The 21073-nt window shown below is 48.7% G+C and overlaps 1 protein-coding gene and 1 long non-coding RNA gene across 9 annotated transcripts in view; one reads left to right on the forward strand and one right to left on the reverse strand.

Annotated features, from left to right (window-relative positions):
• LOC147011541 (uncharacterized) overlaps positions 1 to 21073 on the forward strand; it is a 73865-nt gene that overhangs the window by 24732 nt on the left and 28060 nt on the right. Inside the window, exon 4 of one of the 4 annotated variants that reach the window (XR_015051688.1) lies at positions 3676 to 3810. The exons of the other annotated variants lie outside the window; for them this stretch is intronic. This is a non-coding gene — a long non-coding RNA (uncharacterized LOC147011541). Of the gene's footprint in view, positions 1 to 3675; positions 3811 to 21073 lie in introns of those variants that run through there. 4 annotated transcript variants of the gene reach the window in all.
• Positions 3753 to 21073, reverse strand: part of LOC147011542 (phospholipid-transporting ATPase ID-like) — a 63356-nt gene continuing 46035 nt past the window's right edge. Inside the window, exons 26-29 of one of the 5 annotated variants that reach the window (XR_015051674.1) lie at positions 11650 to 11871; positions 11308 to 11442; positions 11003 to 11133; positions 3753 to 4753 (exon numbers count right to left, since the gene is read on the reverse strand). Coding sequence is in view for 3 of the 5 variants with exons in the window: in XM_085857031.1 (XP_085713157.1) it covers positions 4535 to 4753; positions 11003 to 11133; positions 11304 to 11442; positions 11650 to 11871 (711 nt within the window). In the remaining 2 variants the exon portion in view is untranslated. Of the gene's footprint in view, positions 4754 to 9051; positions 9938 to 11002; positions 11134 to 11303; positions 11443 to 11649; positions 11872 to 16961; positions 19523 to 21073 lie in introns of those variants that run through there. The other 4 variants (XM_085857031.1, XR_015051675.1, XM_085857032.1 and 1 more) reach the window with 4 other exon arrangements.

Consider the following 21073-nt stretch of genomic DNA (forward strand, 5'->3'; position numbering starts at 1 on the left):
CAGGGTATATGGAGGTTTGAATAGCGGCTGGTAAAACGGCCGCCAGGGTTCAAAGGGTTAAAAGGTTTTGGACGAGTTGTGACAAAACTGGTTGGATGAGTTGGTTAGGTGACAAGAACAAGCCGATTCGATTTTGGTTCAGGTCTGGATTCAGATCGGACCTATCAGTGAGATACAAAACGTAAACTGTTCAGCCTGGCAGAGATATGCAGGTAATCTGTTTGAGATAGTGAATGGTCATGGTCCAATACTGTCAGAGATTCTGGTATCAAGCAGATCATTGGTACGTTCAGTCAAAGGTAGATTCTATCCCGTGATTGCGTTGGCACATCACTTATCCGTCACTGGATTTTCAACCGCATGGTAACACGACCTTGGACACGGGATCCGGTGGGAAGTCTCTACGGCAGAGGACTGATGTGGTCGCTCAGCGACTCAACGGATTTGAACCTGGGCAACCGGGTCAGACCACGTGACCGTAATATCGGTGTCCGGAGTTTGGGATTCGACCCAAGGAATAAGTAATAAGTGACCGTGAACAAAACAGACATTGTTGAGGGGGGGGGCTCTGGAAGGTGAGGTGGAAGCACACTTAATTCCTGGTAGCTTCCATGATCCTCCCTGAGCTAGCCCAGTGTCCACAAATGAACCAATGCCATGGAGTAGCTGGTTGGCTTTGGCGGCACAGCTCGACACGAGCTGATAATTTGAGGTCATGATGGACAGGCTGGGGGGCTGAGCTGTGGCTGGACATGAAGGCTGGGTGGGCAGAAGTGGCGGACAAGCTGGACGAAAAAAAATTGAGCAAGAAAAAAAGGGAGAAATTGAGCGTTCACAGGGAGCTCGAAACTGAGCTGGTGGCCATTTGTGGGGAGCAGCAGCAGCAGCTGGGGATCTGGCATGCGTGCAAGGCCCACAGCACGAAATTGTGGCCAGTCAGCCAATGGTGGTAGTGGGGATTAGAGGCACAGTATGAGGAGTTTTAGAGAAAGAGGGAACAGTTCTGAGTAGAGGGATAGAATGAACAGCCATTATGGGTCACAACAAAGATAAAAGAAACAGAGATAGATTAATTTAAAACAAAAATGGGGAATGAAACCAGTGCGGGGGAAGATGAAAATAAAACTGTGTTGGAACAGTAGATAAAGGTAGTGAGTTGGTTATGTGCAGCACCAGAGGGGGAAATAAAGCACGTCGGATGAGAGGGATGAGGCACATGTGTGGGAAAATTTGTGAAAGGCGCATGTGACCCCCACAGGAGGGACATTAATCGATGTCAGGGAAGTCGGTAGAGTGGCCAGATGGTGAGATGGAGCCAGCGGCAATTGCCACCAACAGCAGGTACATGGATGACACACACACAATGATGGTACTACAAATGAGAAGATTGGGGTCCAGGTAAAAGAGGGCTAGTAAGGAACTCTCCACAACGAGGTGTGTGACCCTATGTTTGTGTGTGTGTGTGTGTGGGTGTGTGTGTGTGTGTGTGTGTGTGTGTGTGTGTGTGTGTGTGTGTGGGTGTGTGTGGGTTCTGCAAGCGAGCCATCTGAATTTGCACCCAAGGCCATAGTGCAGGCCAGTGTAGTGGAGGTTACGCGTCCAGCTTGTGAACTGTGTGCTTCGGCACGTGGTGAGCAGACGTGTCGTGCGATCGAAGCTGCCTGGCTTGTGCCATCCGGCACGGGTGGGGGGAAGCATTTGAGTGTGCGCACGTGCATGTGTGTGAACAAGGGAGTGTGTGTGGTACTGGTGTGTGAGCACTTTAGAGTGTACTTTAGAACACAGTCGGGGGAAGCAGTCATTGGGGGCAGACTTATACAGTTAGAACAGCTTTCCTGGTGTATGGTCAGCATGATTCCGGCCAAAGGTGAGCCAGCTCTGGGTGAGTAAGGGGTGCCGCATGTGGGAGCATGCATGCAGGCCCTTGCAGGTTAGACAGCTTAATGATGAAATACTCCCGCCAGTTTTCATGGCGAATCCGACTGTTTAAATCCAATGGAAGGGATTGTCAAATGTACAGACTTAGCAAAATATATTGGGCCTTGCACTTATGCAATATGTGAGAGACCATTGGGGAAAGCATGAGACAGTTCAATCTAACCTTTGAAATGAGTCCTATAGAGCCTGCTGCACCCCTCTACGGAGGTTTCACGAGCTGGAGGCTCATGGCACCAGGATGGTATCAATCCCCACACGAACACAGTGAGGGGTGCCAACAGTCCACTCAGTTATTTATTAGTAATGCTCAGTTCGTCGACACCACTCACACAATGCCCTGATGTTCTTGCCAACAAACCTTGGTGCATTTGGTGATGTTCTGCAGTGCTGCCCCTCCACCCACATCCATGCCAGAAACAGCACAGCACAAGGAGGGATAATCTGATGATCAAAACCAGGAAACACCAGGCAAGCAAACTGACAATCACAGAAAGAGCAACCCAGGGAGTGAGCCCACTTTTATTGGCTTGCTTGGGGCATATAACCATGCTTCCAGGCCTTACTGATCTGCAAGTTCGCACTGGCGATTTAGGCTGATTGGCTGCCTTGCACAGGTGCGTTTATGCATTTCGATCAGTAAATTTCCATATGTCCTTCTGGTTGACGGGGCACCTTTCATGGTGAGCACCCTTCAATCCGGCATTTCCCCCATCTTTTGGAATGCTATGTTTTCCCTGGTGGAACTGAGTCGCTCGCAAATGTTTTGCTTGTATGTTGGAGGGAGTGTGGGGGAGAGGATGTGGATGAAAGACGGACGTGGGGAAGAATACAAATAAAAAAGAATGGATCCTGGAGTGAAAGCACGAGGGAAGGTGAACATCTATTTATTACATATGCAATGCATATCTATCCACACTGAGTATGATATGCTTAACTAAACAGCTACTTAAGAAACTCGAGAGTTGATAGAACACGATACCCTATGCAGTGTTCAGGTATACGCAAGAGGGCCTTGCAATTTGCGGGGGAGAGGTGAGGGGGGCTTACATTCTTCAAAATCAATGACGGCCTGAAAACGACAGCCAGAACAGCATTTGCTGGAGTACGAGTACCCGTGAAATGCAAATCCGCAAAACTGAGGGGGTAATGGGGAAAATAGGGCTCAGGACTTCAACTTTAAAATTTCTCCAAACTTAACACATTTGTGCATTATTTTATGCTATTTGTTTTCATGAATAGAAGATCTGTTGTTAAGAACAAAAAATAAAGGATTTGTTTCCTGTAAGGACATGAAATAAAATTTATTTTCTTGAGTTAATAAGATCATGAAACTTACCTTGAATAATAATGATGATAAACTTGTTCCAACAACGCATTGGTGATGTTGATGATATTAACGATAAAGATGAGTTGATGGAGATGATGGTGATCATGGTGTCAGGGGTCTGAGTGGGTTATTGTGTTGATGTCTCATGTTAATCAGGTAAACAAATGTGGAAAATAGTTTGCCAACCCACGATTATTCAAACGGTAGCGATGAGCAAAATATTTTGAGCCCACATCGATCTTTGTGCAACAGGATTTCAGATGGGAACATGAACTTCAGATTCCTCTTTGTCAAACATTAAATTATGTACATGTTAAGGACCAGCCAATCTGGCCCAATAAGTGGCCAGCATAACATAAAATTCCCATCGTGACGTCACAATGTGCCTCCACATCCCCACCCCCCCCAAGGATGAAGCCAATTTCAACAATTCTGATCAAAGTCGACATCTTTGTGATTACATCATTTGTTAAGAGGAGACCACAAGTGAAATTGATCATTGTTTATTCTTATTATATGTTTGTCTCTCAAAACTTGGTTGTGGACTTGCATATTACTGTGATCCATGTTATATTTAAACGAAGGTACATTCAATGCTTTGTGGTGCACATCAGATATGGTCACAACATGGATAGATACCAAAAAGCAAAGGTAAAAAAATGGGTGATAGAAATTACTGAAGAACACAAGTCCTGTGTGATCTTCTCTTGTGTAGTGGGGTTTTTTGAGGCCAAAATAAGCTAACAGAATCCCCATCCCCCAACCAACAAAAAAACAGTGGAAGGAACAACTCCATGCACTTCCTCCACCCCAACCCCAAAACCCATCTCACCTGCTCCAAACATCTTGCTTGTTTTGTCATCATGTATGCTTATATCTACACAAGTGGGTGGATATGCATTATGCAGGAGTGATAGGATGTGAAAGTAACACCAGCATGATGTTCCAAAAGACCTTTTCTTTTGTCTGTATCTCATTGAATGTTCTGAAAAATACCTGGACAGTTTGATTCACCAAAATAAGCTGCGAGTCAACCTTGGTTCCAGCAATGACTATCCTGTATCTCTCAAAACTTCCATGTCCACGTGTCATGACACACACACACACACACACACACACACACACACACACACACACACACACACACACACACACACACACACACACACACACACACACACACACACACACACACACACACACACACACACACACACACACACCTAGCTCTTCAATGGGTTTGAAAGAGGCATGAGAGGCCGACACCTGTCACGATACATTTGACATGTACTGGAAGTTGACAAGGTTTGGACCAAACTGGTATTGAGGTTTTCGCTTTGCCACCTTGTTAACTCCACGCATGACCAAGGTACCGAAGCCTGGTGAGTGTGAAAAGGCGTAGGCTGACCGCTGGGACAGGGCGGGACGCTTTTTGGGCTTCTTGGATGGTGCAGGAGCAGTTCGATTGAGTTTTGCCATGCAGGCAACCTGAAAGAAAGACAAATTGAGTCTGAGCGAGGTCAAAGTGCAGCCATCATGGACAGAGCAATAGACATGGAGTTTTTATAGCTAGTGTTGGACATCGTTCTTACTTGTACACCTGCACTTCATGCTGAGAGGTGTTTACGTGCTGACCATGTGTTCATTTGAGGCTCTCCACTAAATAGTGTACTTTGAGTGGTGTCATTTTATTTCCATTCTGCATACCGGAAAATACATATTTAAATATGCAGCAAGTACATTAGCTGGCTTGTGATCAACTCTGGAAGTACATCAGCCAGGTTTGATTGATTCCCAACAGAGAATCCATCTTCAAATGAGCAGGCACAGTCAAAGCTCCACTCCTCTCTCTCCAGAAGGAGTCATGTGATGTACTGTTGTGGTGCTGAGTTTCAGCAGCGAGCATGACTGCTAGATGGAGCAGTGGAGGCGGCTCCACCGAACACCCGGAATTTATAGGTCGTCGCCCCGGATAACTCCAGAGCCGACGGGTCCCTTATCGGACCCAAGATCACCAATAGGTCGACCACGTGGGATAGGGTCGATTGCCAATTTCAATTTACCTAAATAATCACGTCGTCCAAACTACCGGGGAAATTCACCCTCAGCGGAGCTCGAGCGGAACGATCCGGTAGCGTGCTCGAACCGTGCGTAACCTGAGCGGATGGTCACCGAGATCCGTTGGTCCAAAAGTACAATTTACCCTCGCTTCTTCTCAACACACACCATGCTAAACCAATGAAAGAAAGGACAGAAACGAGCTGCAACATTTAACGGGATTTATATATAATGGGGGGAAAGGGAACACACAAAGAGCAGAGTTATCTGACTATAAGAAATGCAGTCAATGTACAAGCAAAGACACTTATCCAGTTGCTACTTAAAGATGGGCCCCCACACACACACACACACACACACACACACACACACACACACACACACACACACACACACACACACACACACACACACACACACACACACACGGACCCCGATGGTCTTTATTGAAGGCCTCCAGCTTGAGGACAGGTGAGCTCGAGACCAGAGCCTGTGCTTGGACCTGTCCACCTCATGTGGTCCTCGACGATCCGGCTCGGCGGGACTCGAACCCGCAACACGATGCCGCTCCAAGCACCAGGTACCATGCTCTCCAATCGACCATGCACCAATCGACCAAGGCCAAGGAGAAGATCAGAGGCGACGATGATCCAGTTCGGCGAGACTCGAACCCACAACACGATGATGATGACCACCACGATGACGACCACGACCCTTTTACCACCATGACGACCTCCACCACCTCGATCCTTTTACCACCCTCACTACCCACGACCAAGCCTGGCATTTCTTATATGCTTTTCTCTTCCGGGTTGAGCACATCGCCGTCTGAGGCGCTCTCCATCCTCATTGAACGGGGTGTTGTGGGAAGGTCGCTCTCTGTGGCCATCTCAACCTTCATTGTCTGGCATGTCGTGGGAAAGCCGCCTTCTGTGGCCATCCCAACTCTCATTATTAGCCGGCGTGTCATGGGAAATCTGCCTTCTGTGGCCATTTCAACTCTCATTGGCCAGCATGTCGTGGGAAAACCGCCTTCTGTGGCCTGATTGGACAAGGGGCACACCCTTGCCTTCCTTGGCGTAGTCTCGATCTGAGGCGATGGAAATCTCGGCCCACGTACGTGGTCGAACGCACGTAGACAATGGCGTCGGTGTGAGGAAGCGAGGTGAAGGCGTGTTATTGCAAACGAATTTCCGCAGCACACACATGTAATTCCCGTTAGACACAGGTAGGGGGCCCTAACTATAAACACACACTTACCGAAATAACTAAGCTACGGGGACGGCTGTCTGTCTGTGTGCACAAGGCTTCCAAATTCGTAACAGTACGACAAAGGAGTCACGTGACTTATGACGCTCGATCGTCAAAGTGCCATTATTTAATATTTTTGACATTAACTTGATTAAGAAATCAACGGGTTTTTTTTTTTAATGTTGCGTGTGAAAAAATGAGGTGCAGCAAATTTTAGGGAGATTGGCCCAGGAGTTTGGAAACGTACAAGGAACAAACAAACAAACAAACAGTTGAATAATGTATACATATACTGTGTACATTATTCAAGTCTGTACCAACTGCTGACGGGAGTACCAATCTTTGCGGGATTGTTAAAAAAGAAAACACGGTTGTTGTTAATGGGAAAAATAAAATTAGGCGGTGTATAGATACCGGCCTAGCTATATACTCGTGAGCGAGTATGGGGAGAGTGTGAATGGGATATTCATCACAGCCTTTTTCGATGCTGAAATCCAAATTATATACAACACCCGAAGCGGAAGATAAATATATAAAAACAAATTCTCAACCTCCCCCTCACTTTTTAATTTTGATCAAACTGTCTGGAGTACGTACTAGGCATGGGCCATGGCAGGAAACACTCTCCTCATGCGTGCATGTGTGCAGCACATTATATGCGGTGTGTACGTATATGTGTGTATGCGTGTATTGCTTTGCTGCTTGATTTGTGGTATCCCTAAAAAGACAATTGTTGACGGACGGATGCAGGCACACACACCATGACCGAGCTGCTTTTATATTGTTGCGAATCTGGAAACCACGATCGCACTCAACATTCAGGTACTTTAGCTCAGTTATCTCGGTAAGTACGTGTTCTATAGGTAGCTCGCCTTCCATTGTTTAATGGGTAAATCTATGTAAATGCGCTGTGATTCATTTTAATTGTTAGGGTTCGATCAGAATGATCCTCCTCCACAACTAAGAAGAAGAAGAACCCTCCCATCCCGTGATTCAACATTCAACAGCGTCCCGTGATTCAACATTCAACAGCATCCCGTGATTCAACAGCTGACTCAACAGCGTAAACAGGAATGACAGTTGGGACGGGGGTTGGGACGTTCCGGCAGAAAGCAAGATAAACAGCCCCCACCCGCGGTTGCGAGGGGCGGCGCACGAGGCCGAATGAGTCATGCCGGAAGCGAGGTGAGGCTGAGAGGGATAAGGAGGGGACCCTCTCTATCGGCTCGAGAGATTCCAAGGGTTGTTGTTCTGGTGCTGGTTCAGCTCGGCTGGAGTAGTTGGATCTTCGGGTGGCTTTTGTCCTGCTTCGTGGCCTCATCTTAGCTCGGCTGGCTCTTCTTGGTGCGTGGAGCTCTTCGCAGTCTCTGCTTGGTTCCCGGTTTGGTGCGACTTCTTGGCCTCATCTTGGTCGGTGGTTCTTCGGGGAAGCGACGCATCGGGTCGGGAAGGATCGGCGCCTCGTCTCACCAGCACATGGTCCGGAGCACGAGGGGATCCGCCGGAGCTCGGAGAGGATCGCGGCTCGTGGTGATTGGATCCAGCTCGCCCACGCTGGTGCCCGGTCCGAACAGCTTGAAGACCACATGAGGTGGAAAGGTCCGAGGCAGACCCTGGGCTTCAGCTCATCTGTCCCTCTGAGCTGAAGTCCGCATTAAAGGCATCAGCCACCATTTCTTGGGTGTGTGTGCGTATGTGTGTCCGTGGGCCCGTCTAACAAGTAGAAAACTGTTAAGTGCTTTGTTCGCTGTATATACATGCATTCATTGTATTCGGTATAGTTCTGCCTGTTTGTGTTCCCTAGCTCCCCATTATTGCTGTATAAATAAACCCCAAGCGTTAAATGTATCAGCTCGTTTTGTGTTTCTTGCATTGGCTCGACATGACGCATGTTTGAGGATTAGTGTTGGTAACTTGTTCATTTGGTCCAGCCCGACTTTGGTAATTCACTCCGTTACGCCGGATCCGAGCCGGCGATTGCGACTCGATTCGGACGAAGTCGGCCGAGGGTGAACTTCCCCGGTAGTCAGACCACGTGGGTACTTAGGTAAATTGAAAAGTTGGCAATCGACCCTACCCCACATGGTCTATCCATCGGCGAACTTCGGTACAGTCAGGACCCGTCCGCTCCGGACTTATCCGGGGCGACGACCTTTACATTCCGGGCGATCGGTCGAGCCGACTCCACTGCTCCATCTAGCGGTCGTGCTCACGGTTGACCCCCCGGCCCCGTAACAATATATTAGATGAACAGAGTTATACAAATGTGTAGGAAACCTCCATCTGAACACTTGTTACAGATTATCTGCTTGAAGACACGCTGTAATGACTTGTTTAAGAAGTGAAGATAAGGTTTTGAAAATGTAGAGACGTATACTGTAGGTCCAACCTTACACACTTACAAAGCAAAAAGCCTCTCAATGTGTCACAACTTATTAGTAAAAAGGGCTCACTGTACTGTTGTTACCATATCAGTTAAGACAAGTTATATAGCATGTACATTAGGGTGTTCCAAAAAAATTAAAGTTTGATTTTTGCTTCTCCCTGATTTTGCCTTTGTTCCAATACCCCATAAGAACTGATAGGTCAAAAATGAACAAAATTCCATGATATTTAGGGGTTCCTCAAGTTGGCACAATTATGTCCATTATGGAGAGGGCATTTTGCACTGCAATGTCAAAAAGCTCATCTCGGTCTCCTTGGAAAAAACTATTCTTTCATCCTATATGACTGCTGTGATTTTTGAAAATATCAAACAACCATATTGTGACGTCCACGGGACTTGAACAGTCCCGTCAACGTAGAATGAGCCGAAACGATGGAGGCGGTTTATTTATTTATAACCCAAAGGTGGCGGTTCTAATCGCTCCACCGCAAACGGGACGAGGAAGGTGGCACGAGTCGCTTTTCACTGAGTTGATAACGTTTATTCCTCTAACCAGAAATAACAAGACTCGGCAAGAAGAGGGATCCGGGGCGATTCGACGGGATGGTGTGGGATCGGGCGTGGGGAAAACACAGACAATTCCAATGAATATACAAATCTCAAACCCTCTAAGGCGCCAGGTACACACACACAAAACGTAGCTATTCCTGGTGGTCAGGCTGGACCGTGGTGTGGACGCAACAGTCCCTGGATTGGCGTCGGACGAGCTGGCCTTGCTCTCGTCAGGGGGGCAGGAGAAACCGTGGTGCTGTCGACCTCCTGGTCTTGGCCCAAGTCTGCTCACAGCCGCCAGGGAACCATTTCTGGCGCCAAACTGCGAGCAGGAGAGGGAGGCAGGTCCGCCCGCCGTTCGACCCCGTACTCCGAGCCAGCAGAACCCCAGAGCCAACCAAGGTGAGGCACGAGGCTCAGCAAGGCTACAAGACACGATGAAACCAGGGCCGAATCAGCGCAACCACCAGCACGCTCCCAGCACAACAACCTCCACCCCAAAAAACGGTCTTTCTGTCCCGATCTTCTTCCTCTACCTTTTCGACCCCAAACAGAACCTTTTTAACCTCCCGTCCTCATCACTTCCAATCGAGCCGTTTTATTGGCCCACCGCCGTCGCCTTCCGCCAATCGTGATCACGGGGCGGAGCCATCCGCAGCACTGTCCTGTGACGTCACGGCAAGCCTCCAGAGAATACTAAAAGGGGTTTACGCAGACACACTTACCCTATCCCGTATCCCTATCTAATTACGTGACAATTATCATTTCCCCCTTGAAGAAATGGACATTTACTAGACAACTTATCACCACTGAATTGCTACTTATTACATCGAGATCCTGGTAAACTCGAACAGCATGGCATACCTAATTAAACATCCTAATTACTCTTTGAATGCATACCCCCCCCCTCAAACGTAACAATATTAATTGTGAAGTGTAATGCGTTGTGCATATTTGACGGCAAGTTGTCAGTTACAGTTTGACAAATTTCAACAATATTGTGCCAACTTGAGGAACCCCTAAACATCCGCCAATCTGCTTCATATTTGGTGTGTATGTTTCTACTGTCAAATGGAACAAAGGCACACCCAGGGAGCATGAATATTCATACTTTTATTTTTTTACCCCTATTATGAAGCACCCTCATGTACATGTCATATATATATATTTATATATATATATATATATATATATATATATATATATATATATATTTATATATATATATATATATATATATATATATATATATATATATATATATATATATATATATATATATAGGTTTTCATGCGTCAGGAAAGCCAGATTTGATTAAAGATTTTTCTTAAAGGATGTAAGACGAGCATGATGAGGCAAATAGCCAATTTTACAAAGATGTTGTGAGTACCAAAAGTGCGGTGGGTGGTGCACAGTAAATAAATTAGAGAAATGAAGATGGTCACAGAAGAGACGACTGACAAGTCTCTCCAAACCCCCCCCCCCCTCACCTTTTGGGAAAGCGTAGGCGTTAGATCGATTTGGATGAATCGGTAAATGAGAGTAGGAAGCAGAGAGATTGTGACCGATAGCAGGACGGTGAACCAGAAATCTGGCCGCCTCAGCGCATTGCGAGGGACACCTGCAGAGGACCACATTATCTTAAGATTCTTAAAGCAGCCTGTGAATGTGACGTGACACACATCTCAAGCAACATTAGGCATTTGGTCCTGTGCTGGAGTTGCATCCCTCCCACCGTGCACCGTGAGTCATCAGTACAGTAATGATTCGACATGGTAAGGTAATACGTACCCACAAATGCGAACTCAGATGGGAATACCAAATGCATTCCATCACAGCTCATGGTGAAGATGGCTGCAAAATACACGGCAGTGCTGCCCCACAGGAAGAACTGGTTCACGACAGTCCAGTACATGATATCCATCGCCATCTATGGAGGAAACACACCCTTAATGTGAGATCGAGACAGGCTTGATCTTGAGAACATACCAGTTTACTTCTTTAATGGAATCTCATGGAACTATATGTGTAAAACACAGTCCTTGTGTGTAGGCACAAAACTCCATCACTTCCTTGGTCTTTAATTATTCAATCAATATTGAGGGTTTTCAAACAGCAAAAGCAATAGCAACCTCACCTGCAAGCCAACGACTAGTAAGGTGCTGGTGCCGGCCACGAGGGCAAAGGTCTGGTAGTCCGCAGCTCCAGAGTATGCGCCAAAGGGGATAAAGAAGAGTGCGAGGGAAGCGATGGCTGCTCGAAAGCATCCGCCCATGAAAATATTACTGTTGAAAAGCTCTGATTTTCGGCCTGGTTCATAAAGGCTTGGAAAGGCCAAGCTCCAGGAGGCACCCATATCCTGCCAATTCAGAGAAGTTAATTCATTTTTTGCATACAAAGTCGAGGCTCATGGAAGAGCTACAACAGTGAAGGTCTCAGGGCATAACAGAACAAAAGGAACAGTAGAAAGAGGGGGGACACCAACGGCAGGTTTAGGAACAAAAGAGAGGGAGACTTGGACAAATAAGGGATGTGTGGAGGAATGAGCGGTAGGGGAGGATGCACAGGGGAGGATGCACGGGGTGGACAAGGTGGATACAAAAGCAAACTTTCAGGAAAGATTAACTGCAAATTTGTATAGAGGTGGGCTTGAAGGGTTAACAGTGACAAAAAGATCATGGTTTTGGAAGGGAGATTATCTGAAATGGTGCTGAAATGTAGTACTTGTACCACTTTTGTATTCAAGCTATTATTATCAATCGTCACTGTAAGTGCTGGTGGTACCATTAAATGTCAACATACTGTTGCGGATTCGCGCCCGCCGGCGTGCGAACGGCCACGTAACTCGAATCGCGGCACGTCGCCCACCGGACGGACAATCCAGTCGTGACCCTCTCGGACTAACGCCGGGAACCAGTCACGGGTGGACCTTTCGGTCTCACCGCGATCGAGCCAATCGGCCCCCGCGTGGGATAGGGTTGCTCGCCAAATTCGACCTACCTAAGTACCCACACGGAGGGTAGACCGGGCGATCGCACCTCGCCGCAGGTCGACTTCGGACACGGGCCACTGAAGCGACCCGTTCCGTACTATCGGGATAACCGAGCGGTGTTATCGTCGGCCTCGACGGTTCGATTAATTATCGGGCGTATTCAGCCCACTACCAACCCTTTACGTGAAGCAAGATGAGGATTCAATGAGAGAAATGACGAAGCGAAGCGGGAAACAGTTCAACACAAAGCACATTTATTCGCGATGAACGGAAAGCACACATATTCAATTCCACCAAAAGCACATAGAAAAGGGAAGAAACACAATGCAATTTTACACAAAAAGCAAATGCGACAATGCAGATCTAATACCGATTACGCGAGCACACGGCAACACTTATACAATTTTACTTCACAGACGGCGCCGACAACACATACCCAAAACCAAGAAAAAGAACACCCTCAAAGATGAGGCGGGCCTGAGGCCGAGACCGGGTCGGGCCTACCCGTCTGGTGATGAGACGCGGAGCGGCGATGGTGCCTCAACTCCGCGGGCCTCGCGGGCAGTGTCTGGTAGGGGGTGGGAAAGGGGCCCCCTTGGTCGCACTATCTCAGCGCGGGGGGGGAAACAGGAGGGGGTTGCTGATGCTCGGGGTATAGAGGATTTCTACTCTGCCTCGAGTCCCGCGACGAGCGTCTCCACCTCGGCCAGGTCGCGCCGTCGGCCTCCCTGGTGTGCAGCTCCCGGCACGACGCGAGCACCCCCTCGTCTGCCCTCGCCGCCTCTCCACAGCTCCGTCCCCTTCGCTCCGACTCCAACGCACACGACGACGACCAACTCCTTCTTGCTTCTTCTTCCCAACTCCACCGCCCGCGAAGTCTTAACTCTCTCCTGACTTGACGAACGCGGTCGCTTATATAAGCCCCGTGGCTTCGCTCTCTCATCTTTGACCCCCTGCCTTCGACCTTTCACCTCGCTCCCCATTGGCCCGAGAAAAAGTGGGCGTGAATGCTTTTTGATCCATAAATTTGCATATAGCGATCGCCCTCCAACGCCCTGGAGGCGGGGCCAAATCGCCCCTCGCTCACCGATTGGACGGAACAAAAGTGGGCGTGTGTCGTTTTTGATCCGTTTTTGAAGTGGAAAATCCGTGGTTTTGTACACGCTGTTTGGCGCGCGCCCTGCACGAGTCCAACACCGGTACCCACAAGCGGCGCAAGAACGGTGGCGATGCGACGGTTGCGAGGTGTGACGGGAAGCGCCGCCGCGGTGGGTGGTTGATGTTATGGTTGGTGGTGGTAACAATGGCGGTTGGTCCAAAATAAAGATAGTAAAAGAAAAACGGCTATCCTGAAGAGTCGCAGCACGCATAAATGACATGTATTCCCACTAGACAACGGGTTTGGGCCTAACTACACATATACTTACGGAGATATCTCACCTAAGGGACCTGAATGGTGGTTTGCGAATTTGGTAACCACAACACTACCCCCTCCCCTTTTTACAGACTCGTCCCGAGTCGTCAAATTTTCGTGTTCCATCATGTGTAGTTTTCCCCTAGTACATTTTACCTACGGATCCCTGAGTGCGACATTCATGGTATTCGTGTCTCCAAAATAAATAACCTGAGGGCTGCGTAACTACCTAAACAAACTCACTCACACGGACGACTTAAATAAAATTGCCGGCGCTAGGACAGACATGCCGGGGGCGCACTCATATGTACAGTACATCTTACCTTAACTTACAAATTTTACACTAAACCATGGCCCAGGATCACTGAACTCTGCAAAAGAAAAGCAGTTAGCAGGGAGCCAGGCTGCTCGCATGCAGTCTCTGGCTCAAAACAATGCAGGTGACAGGGAACGTGGCTGGCTGCTCACACGCAGTCCAAGGCCTTCCTTTTTGAACTGAACGCAGTGAACCACAACGGTGCATGGGCTGCACAAACGCAGTCTCCGTGCCAGCTCAAGTGGCACACGCAATGAACACAACGAATGGATGGATGACTGGATGGACGCAAACACGGTGCACAGGCCGCCACTGCAGGCCCGTGTTGTAGCTGCCAACAGGGCAGTTCTTGCAGCTTGCAAACTGTTGCCTTGCGGATCCTGGCGCACATGGAAATGAACAGGGGGGGGGGGGGCAAAGCAAAAATTGAACGGGGCTGGTGAACGTGGGCAGTGGGCATGGCAAAGGCAGAGGCAGCAGGCAAACACAGCCTGCAGAAGAAGGCCGCCGCAGGCAAACACAGCCGGCAGATGAACTGGCCGGCACAGGCCTTGAAGAAAACGGCCAGCCGGCAGATGAAGTGGGCCGGCACAGGCTTTGAAGAAAAACAGCCAGCCGCCAGATGAAGTGGGCCGGCACAGGCCTTGCAGCAACACAGCCAGCAGATGAAGCTGGCCAGCTTTTGCCGTTCAGTGGAGGTTGGTGGAGGGAGTGCGGTGGTGCTGGCCACTTGGAAGGCGGGCTCGGACCTACCTACCTGTCTCCCTCCCAACCTATCGCCTTTGCCTGTCACTGTACATACCCACTCCCTTAATTTGTCAAACCCCAATTTAGCCCCAACTTATTTTTTTGTTGTTTTTATTTTTACTTCCCCACTATAAATCGTCCCCTAACCCCCTGTACTGTCCTTGTTCGGCTAACCTATCCTGTCACCTAGCCTACTCCCAACCCCTACGTTCCCTTCCCGGAGGGGAATAAGGGAGAGCTAGCGTCCTGTGTCGAGGCCCAACGAAGCCTCAGGATGGCCTCCCCAGAGTTCAGCGATCTATAACCAAAGTGGGTCCAGCGGCCCACAACGAGAGCGAGGGGATGGATGGTGCGGAGGGGTACACTTCCTAATCTACCCTAACCATTTTACAGTTAAACTACCCCGGGGCTTTAACAAGCGCCTCTCGCTTAAACTATTGGTTCTAACAACCCAGATTCCCGTCGCCTGTGTTGGTGTCCTCACAATTTCGGGCCTCGCCCCCCAATTTTCTCTCCGTGCCCTCACACGGTCTCATGGCTGGGACACGTGGCTCCCTTTGGCAGGCACGACCCTCTGCCGAATCTCCCGCTATGGCACCCCCGGGCACTACACTGCCTCCGAGCCTACCAGCTCCCTAACACCGGGGAGTGCCCCCCATGGCACCTCCCCTGAAACGCACACGTGGCAGGCTGGCTTCCCGGGCCCCTTTCCGAGGGTCACCCTTGCCCACAACACTGCCTACGCGGTTAATGGCGCCCCGGGCCCCCGCACCAAGCAGGCGCACCCGTGCCCACTACGCTATCCCGGCCCCCCATGGGCCCTTGGCCTACCGCGGCCGACTAGCCTGGTGCCCGGGGTACCCACTCAGCGATACTCACCTTTCGCAGCCACGCTCCCAAGCCCGTCAACAGGGCTCCTGCACCCCTCCAAATGGGTCTCGAGCCTACACTCCCACCAACAACAAAACGACCTCCATTTTTCAATTTGACTAACCCAGATAACTCAGTCTACACTGACCCCGGGGTCCCTTGGGGGGGAGTCACTCCTCCCCCCAATCACTCATCGCACCATGCATTCCCCATTCGCTCCATACACACAGACCCGCTGGCCTCACTCACTCACTCACCAAGCACATGTTTCCAATTCACTCACCAACAACTCTTCAACACACACACCACTGAACTCTGCCATCCTTCTAACTACATCCCCTCACTAACTCGTGCTCCCTCGTCGTCCCTTAAACTATAGCACGTTCCATTTAACCTACGTAGCTAAACTACGTCCCCACTACACATCCACAAGTCTGTCACTGTCTCCAAATAATTCATTTTATTTCCCAACCTAAAGCTCACTAAATCCCTCTACCTAATCCATTCCACGGACTCCATGAGGACTTACCCCTGCCCCATGAAGTCGGTCTAACTAAGCTAACCCTTCCCCCTAACTAGTTTCCATCCTGTGCCCAGGTTCAAGGGGGTCTTCCACCCCTTGCCCAGGAATCCTGTGCACCCGAAAGTGAGGCTTGTTTTTTTTTTTTTTTTTTTCCATGCGCAGCACCTGCGCGGCAACTCAGAGCTCGCGCACTTTGCACCTGCCCGTGACGTCATGCAGCTGCACGTGTTCCTCGTCCCTCCTTGGACGGTACCATCCGGCAGAGATACCCCTCCTGCCGGATTCCAACCCCACGTGCAGCCATGACGTCACCGTGCGCATAAAAAAAAAACAAGCCCCACGTCTCGAGGGGTTCCCCACGCGAACACATGTGCTTTGCCCGTTGGAGCTTAACACACACGATCGCGTGGAGAACCCGTCCGGTCCAAATCCGAAATCCTGCCTAAACTTTGTCCGTCCGCGGGATCGGCAAGTCCACCACGTGCGTTTCCGGACCGGGACTTCACTCTCGCAAGCGAGCACGTGGTGGTCTCGTTCGTTGCACAGCACGGACCTCGTGCTCACTGCTGGGTGAACCCGGCACGGTCCCCGAAACAACTACAGCCGCTACTCGGTTTTCTTTCTTCACATGTCGCCGTCGTCGCCTCTATTCAACACACGCACTCCCGCGTGTAATGACGCTCACACTCCATTCCACCACATTCACACCGGGAGACGCGGCTGCGTGCTCCCGCATGCCCACCGACATCTCCCTTACATACCGCTCTCTCACACACACGGTCTCCCTTGCACACAGCGACCTTGCACACGGCCGTTCACTCACGCATGCGGGGGCACTCCCCCGCGGTGCCTCATCCACACACCGTGCCTCACTCACACACGCGGGGGCACTCAACCGCGGTGCCTCATCCACACTGGCCGTTCCATCCACACACACAGCCTCACTCACACACGGTGCCTCACCCACACACGCGGGGGCACTCACCCGCGGTGCCTCACTCATACTGGCCGTTTCATCCACACACGGCGTGCTGGGAAGCACGTACTCTGGCACCATCGCCACCACACCACTCACACACGGGGTCGCTTCCACACACGGGGACGCACTCACACCTTGCACCACACACACAGGGACAACCACACTGGGGATTTGTGTCCCCACAAGGGTCTCCGGGGCCTCTACACCCCCCAAGCTCTCCGTGCACCTGTCCACAGCACCCGTCCCCTCAACCTCGCAAAGCACGACCGAACTCACCTGGTCGTGACTCGCCTCAAGGGGGCATACTCCCTCCCCTCGTTCCTGGAGGAGGCCATCCAGCTGCTCGCACTGGGTCCCCACACCCCACTGGGTCTTCTCCAATGAGGGTTGTAGATCTGGAAGCCGCATTTGCGACGGCCGCTTTTGCAATCTCAACATCAGCATCTCCCTCTGCTTGGATCACCTCACAGCCTTCCTTGCGCAACACCTCTATAATCAACAGTATCATTGCCTGCTTGTTTGACTCATTCGACAGAAAGTCCTCCTTTTTCCCAACAAATTTTGTTGACTCCGTAATGTTAACCTTGGTGGCATTCTTGTTTCTATTCCGACGTTTATGAGAACAGTCCTTTTTGCTTAGCCCAGCCTCATAACCATCAAACACAACAGTAGCTTTGCCATAGTGTCTGACTGTAAATGAGGCATATTCATCTGCAATGAAACTGTAGGTGAATCCCTCTGTCCACTTTAAGCGGTGAATAAGTGATCCCTCATCAAGAACATAGTGATCTGTTCCTGGAACTGTCTGGTTGACAGCATTGTCAGATTTGGTTGTAGCATAATTCCTTATTGCCTCCGCCAACTGTGATTTATCTGGCTGGCGCAGGATTTTTTTGCCTCAAAAAGAGACATTGGGTATGGGCAGAGTTCATATTTCATCACTTCACCTATCTGGAGATCTCACGTCTGTGACACGACTAAGAACCTCTGGAATAATAACACTGGATCTATTGTGCGGTCCTCAGCAACTTTGACTGTCCTGCTGGATGCAAGTGTCTTGACTTTAGAACTACTTTTGTGTGAATAGGAGTAAGCTGGGTGATCATCCATCTTCTTGACAATGTCACTACCTACTTTGAATAGGTCATGAACATTGACATCCTCATTTGCAGTAACCCCTGTGATGATATTGCGCAATGACTTGTCATCAGAAAATGGTGTGAAGCTGTCCAGTTTTTCGGCAACTTTGCCACGATCAGCTTCATCTCGACTCACCCTGGATGTTGTCAACTCCTTATGTTGTTCACTTGTTGAGTAGCTACTCGAGGTCAGTTCTTGCATAGCAAGGTTGTAGGAGGACGATATGGTTGAAGACAGAGTCCAAACTGCTCTCTGGTGCTCTGACATCCCACTTCCTCGAGTCAGCCCCCCTTGGCTTTTCAGTGAGCGCATTAATGTCTGTTCTATCACAAGATCAGAGCCTAGGCCAGCCCAGTATTGGTCACTGTGCCGGAATAGATGATAACCAGATTGGAAACTTCTGATGAACCTCAGGGTTGTCATCCTCTAACGCAAGCATCTTCTCGAGATAGAGTCGAGCTGACTTCAGGTAATTGGGATGGCCAGAAGCTGCAAATATCGGCAAGCAAGCTGATATGGCTTGGAGATGCATCTCCCAGGACCCCGTCCGATAAGCTGCCACAAGTTCCCATGCAATTTCCAACATACGCTGGTAGTTGATCCAAAGTGCACTGGTTTTCGAGTCCTTTACAAGTTTATTCCTTTCCTGATTCAATCTATTGTCAATGAAATGAATGCACTCTGATTGCAACACAGACTCTATAGTGTCACTTTCGACAGTCTCCAGGGAAATGTACAGTCGCTCCAGTTCTGCCACTTGTTCTTGAAACCTAGGGTCAACTTCCACAATCTTGCCAACAACCTGACATGTGGTTGTATGTGATTCACTGTATTGTTTATGTGATTCACTCGGCATGATTTGTGAACACTGGCACCAGCTAGAATTCTGATGTCAACACCCCTTTCGGCACTTGCACGGTTGATGCCTTCTGCTCCTTTCTCACGAACTAATACTGTTTCCTCACAGTCCAATCCCCTTTGGCATAAAGGGCAGGTCTCTTTACCATATAAAGAGTTCATTTTCTATCTCTGAAAATACAAAAATGAGATCTTTTAGAAGCATGCAGTCAATTTTCATTGGCCATATACATTGAATGCCATCAGAGCATTCTCCGCCCCTGAAACCGAGATATTTATGTAAGATATATATTAGGAGGAAACATACTATGGAATAATCTGCATAGTGGTTCGTTTTCGACGTAGTGAATCGTGCATGGTTTTGTGACATTTTTATCATGTCAAAAATTTTTACTTTCCCATGGTCCATTTCTGTCCAACTTTTGATATGTTCCTAAGTAAGTCTTAAAATATAAGGAAATGCAATAAAACAAAAATTTGCAATTTTTTGGGGGTATGGCTGTTCTGGTTGTATATTGACCCGTCTATGAACTCTAAATCACTTCTGGAGCAAATTATTTGTTTGAAAGGTTACAAAATAAGTGTAATCGGTTTCATCTGTATGTAATTAGTGGTTTAACTTAAAAATTATTCTTCCCCATGTATCTAAGGAGTTTTAAGATGCAACTCCCTTGGTCAACCAACAAGACAAGCATGAAGACCAAGGAGCTTTTCAAAGAAGTCAAACATAAAGTGGTGGAGACACATCATTCAGGAGAGGGTTATAAGAAGGTTTCAAAGTCACTCATTATCCCTTTTAGTATGGTGAAATCCATCATTAAGAAGTGGAAGATTTATCATACCACCCAGACTCGACTCAGATCAGGTCACCCATCCAAACTCAGAAGCTGGGCAAGCAGGAAACTGGTTCATGATGTCACTGTAAAGCCAGCAATGACTTTGAAAGATCTGCAAGGCTCTATGTCTGAGAAGGGGATCAGTGTTCATCAATCAACAATATCCTTTTCCCTTCACAAAGCTGGCCTCTATGGACAAATGGAAAGAAAGAAGACAATACTGAAAAAGACGCATCGAAAAGCTCATATAGAGTTTGCGAGAAAGTATCTTTATGATACTGCAGGCATGTGGAGAAAAGTTTTGTGGTCAGACGAAACAGGACAAAAATTGAACTTTCTGGTCGAAATTCAGAGTGGTACCTCTGGTGTAAGCCTAACACTGCATATCACGCAGTCAACACCATCCTTACTGTCGAGCATGGTGGTGGCAGCAGCATGTCATGGAGCTGCTCTTCATCAGTAGTGGGGCAGATAACAGCAATTTTTGAGAGGAATCGTGCAAATGATGATACAAGCATCAAATTTGGCACATTTGTTCTCCAGGGGATTCTAATCAAATCTGCCTGATTGGCCGTTTGAAAATCCAAATTTTGAAAAATTTGAAAAAAAAAAAAAACTTCAAAAAAGTCAAGATCACGAATCAATGTTGGATGCTGGCTGAGATTGGTGAATGTTTCAGAAACATCATCAAAGACGTTCCAAGTCTGCCATGCAGTTTTCTTCCCTTAACCGCGGAAGGCAGACACGACGTCACATCCAGTGAATGCATGGAAGTATGGGATCCCTCTAGCTTTCTCAGGCCCGATTGCAGAAACTACCTCATGGACTGGAATCCATCGCACCTTGGCTCCCTGGCCAAAGGCAATCCACATGTTCTCAAGACCAA

Source organism: Eptatretus burgeri, chromosome 15 (genome assembly GCF_056783735.1).
Source record: "Eptatretus burgeri isolate ZD-2024b chromosome 15, Ebu_testis_v1, whole genome shotgun sequence".
In the NCBI taxonomy this organism is placed as follows: Eukaryota; Metazoa; Chordata; class Myxini; order Myxiniformes; family Myxinidae; genus Eptatretus; species Eptatretus burgeri.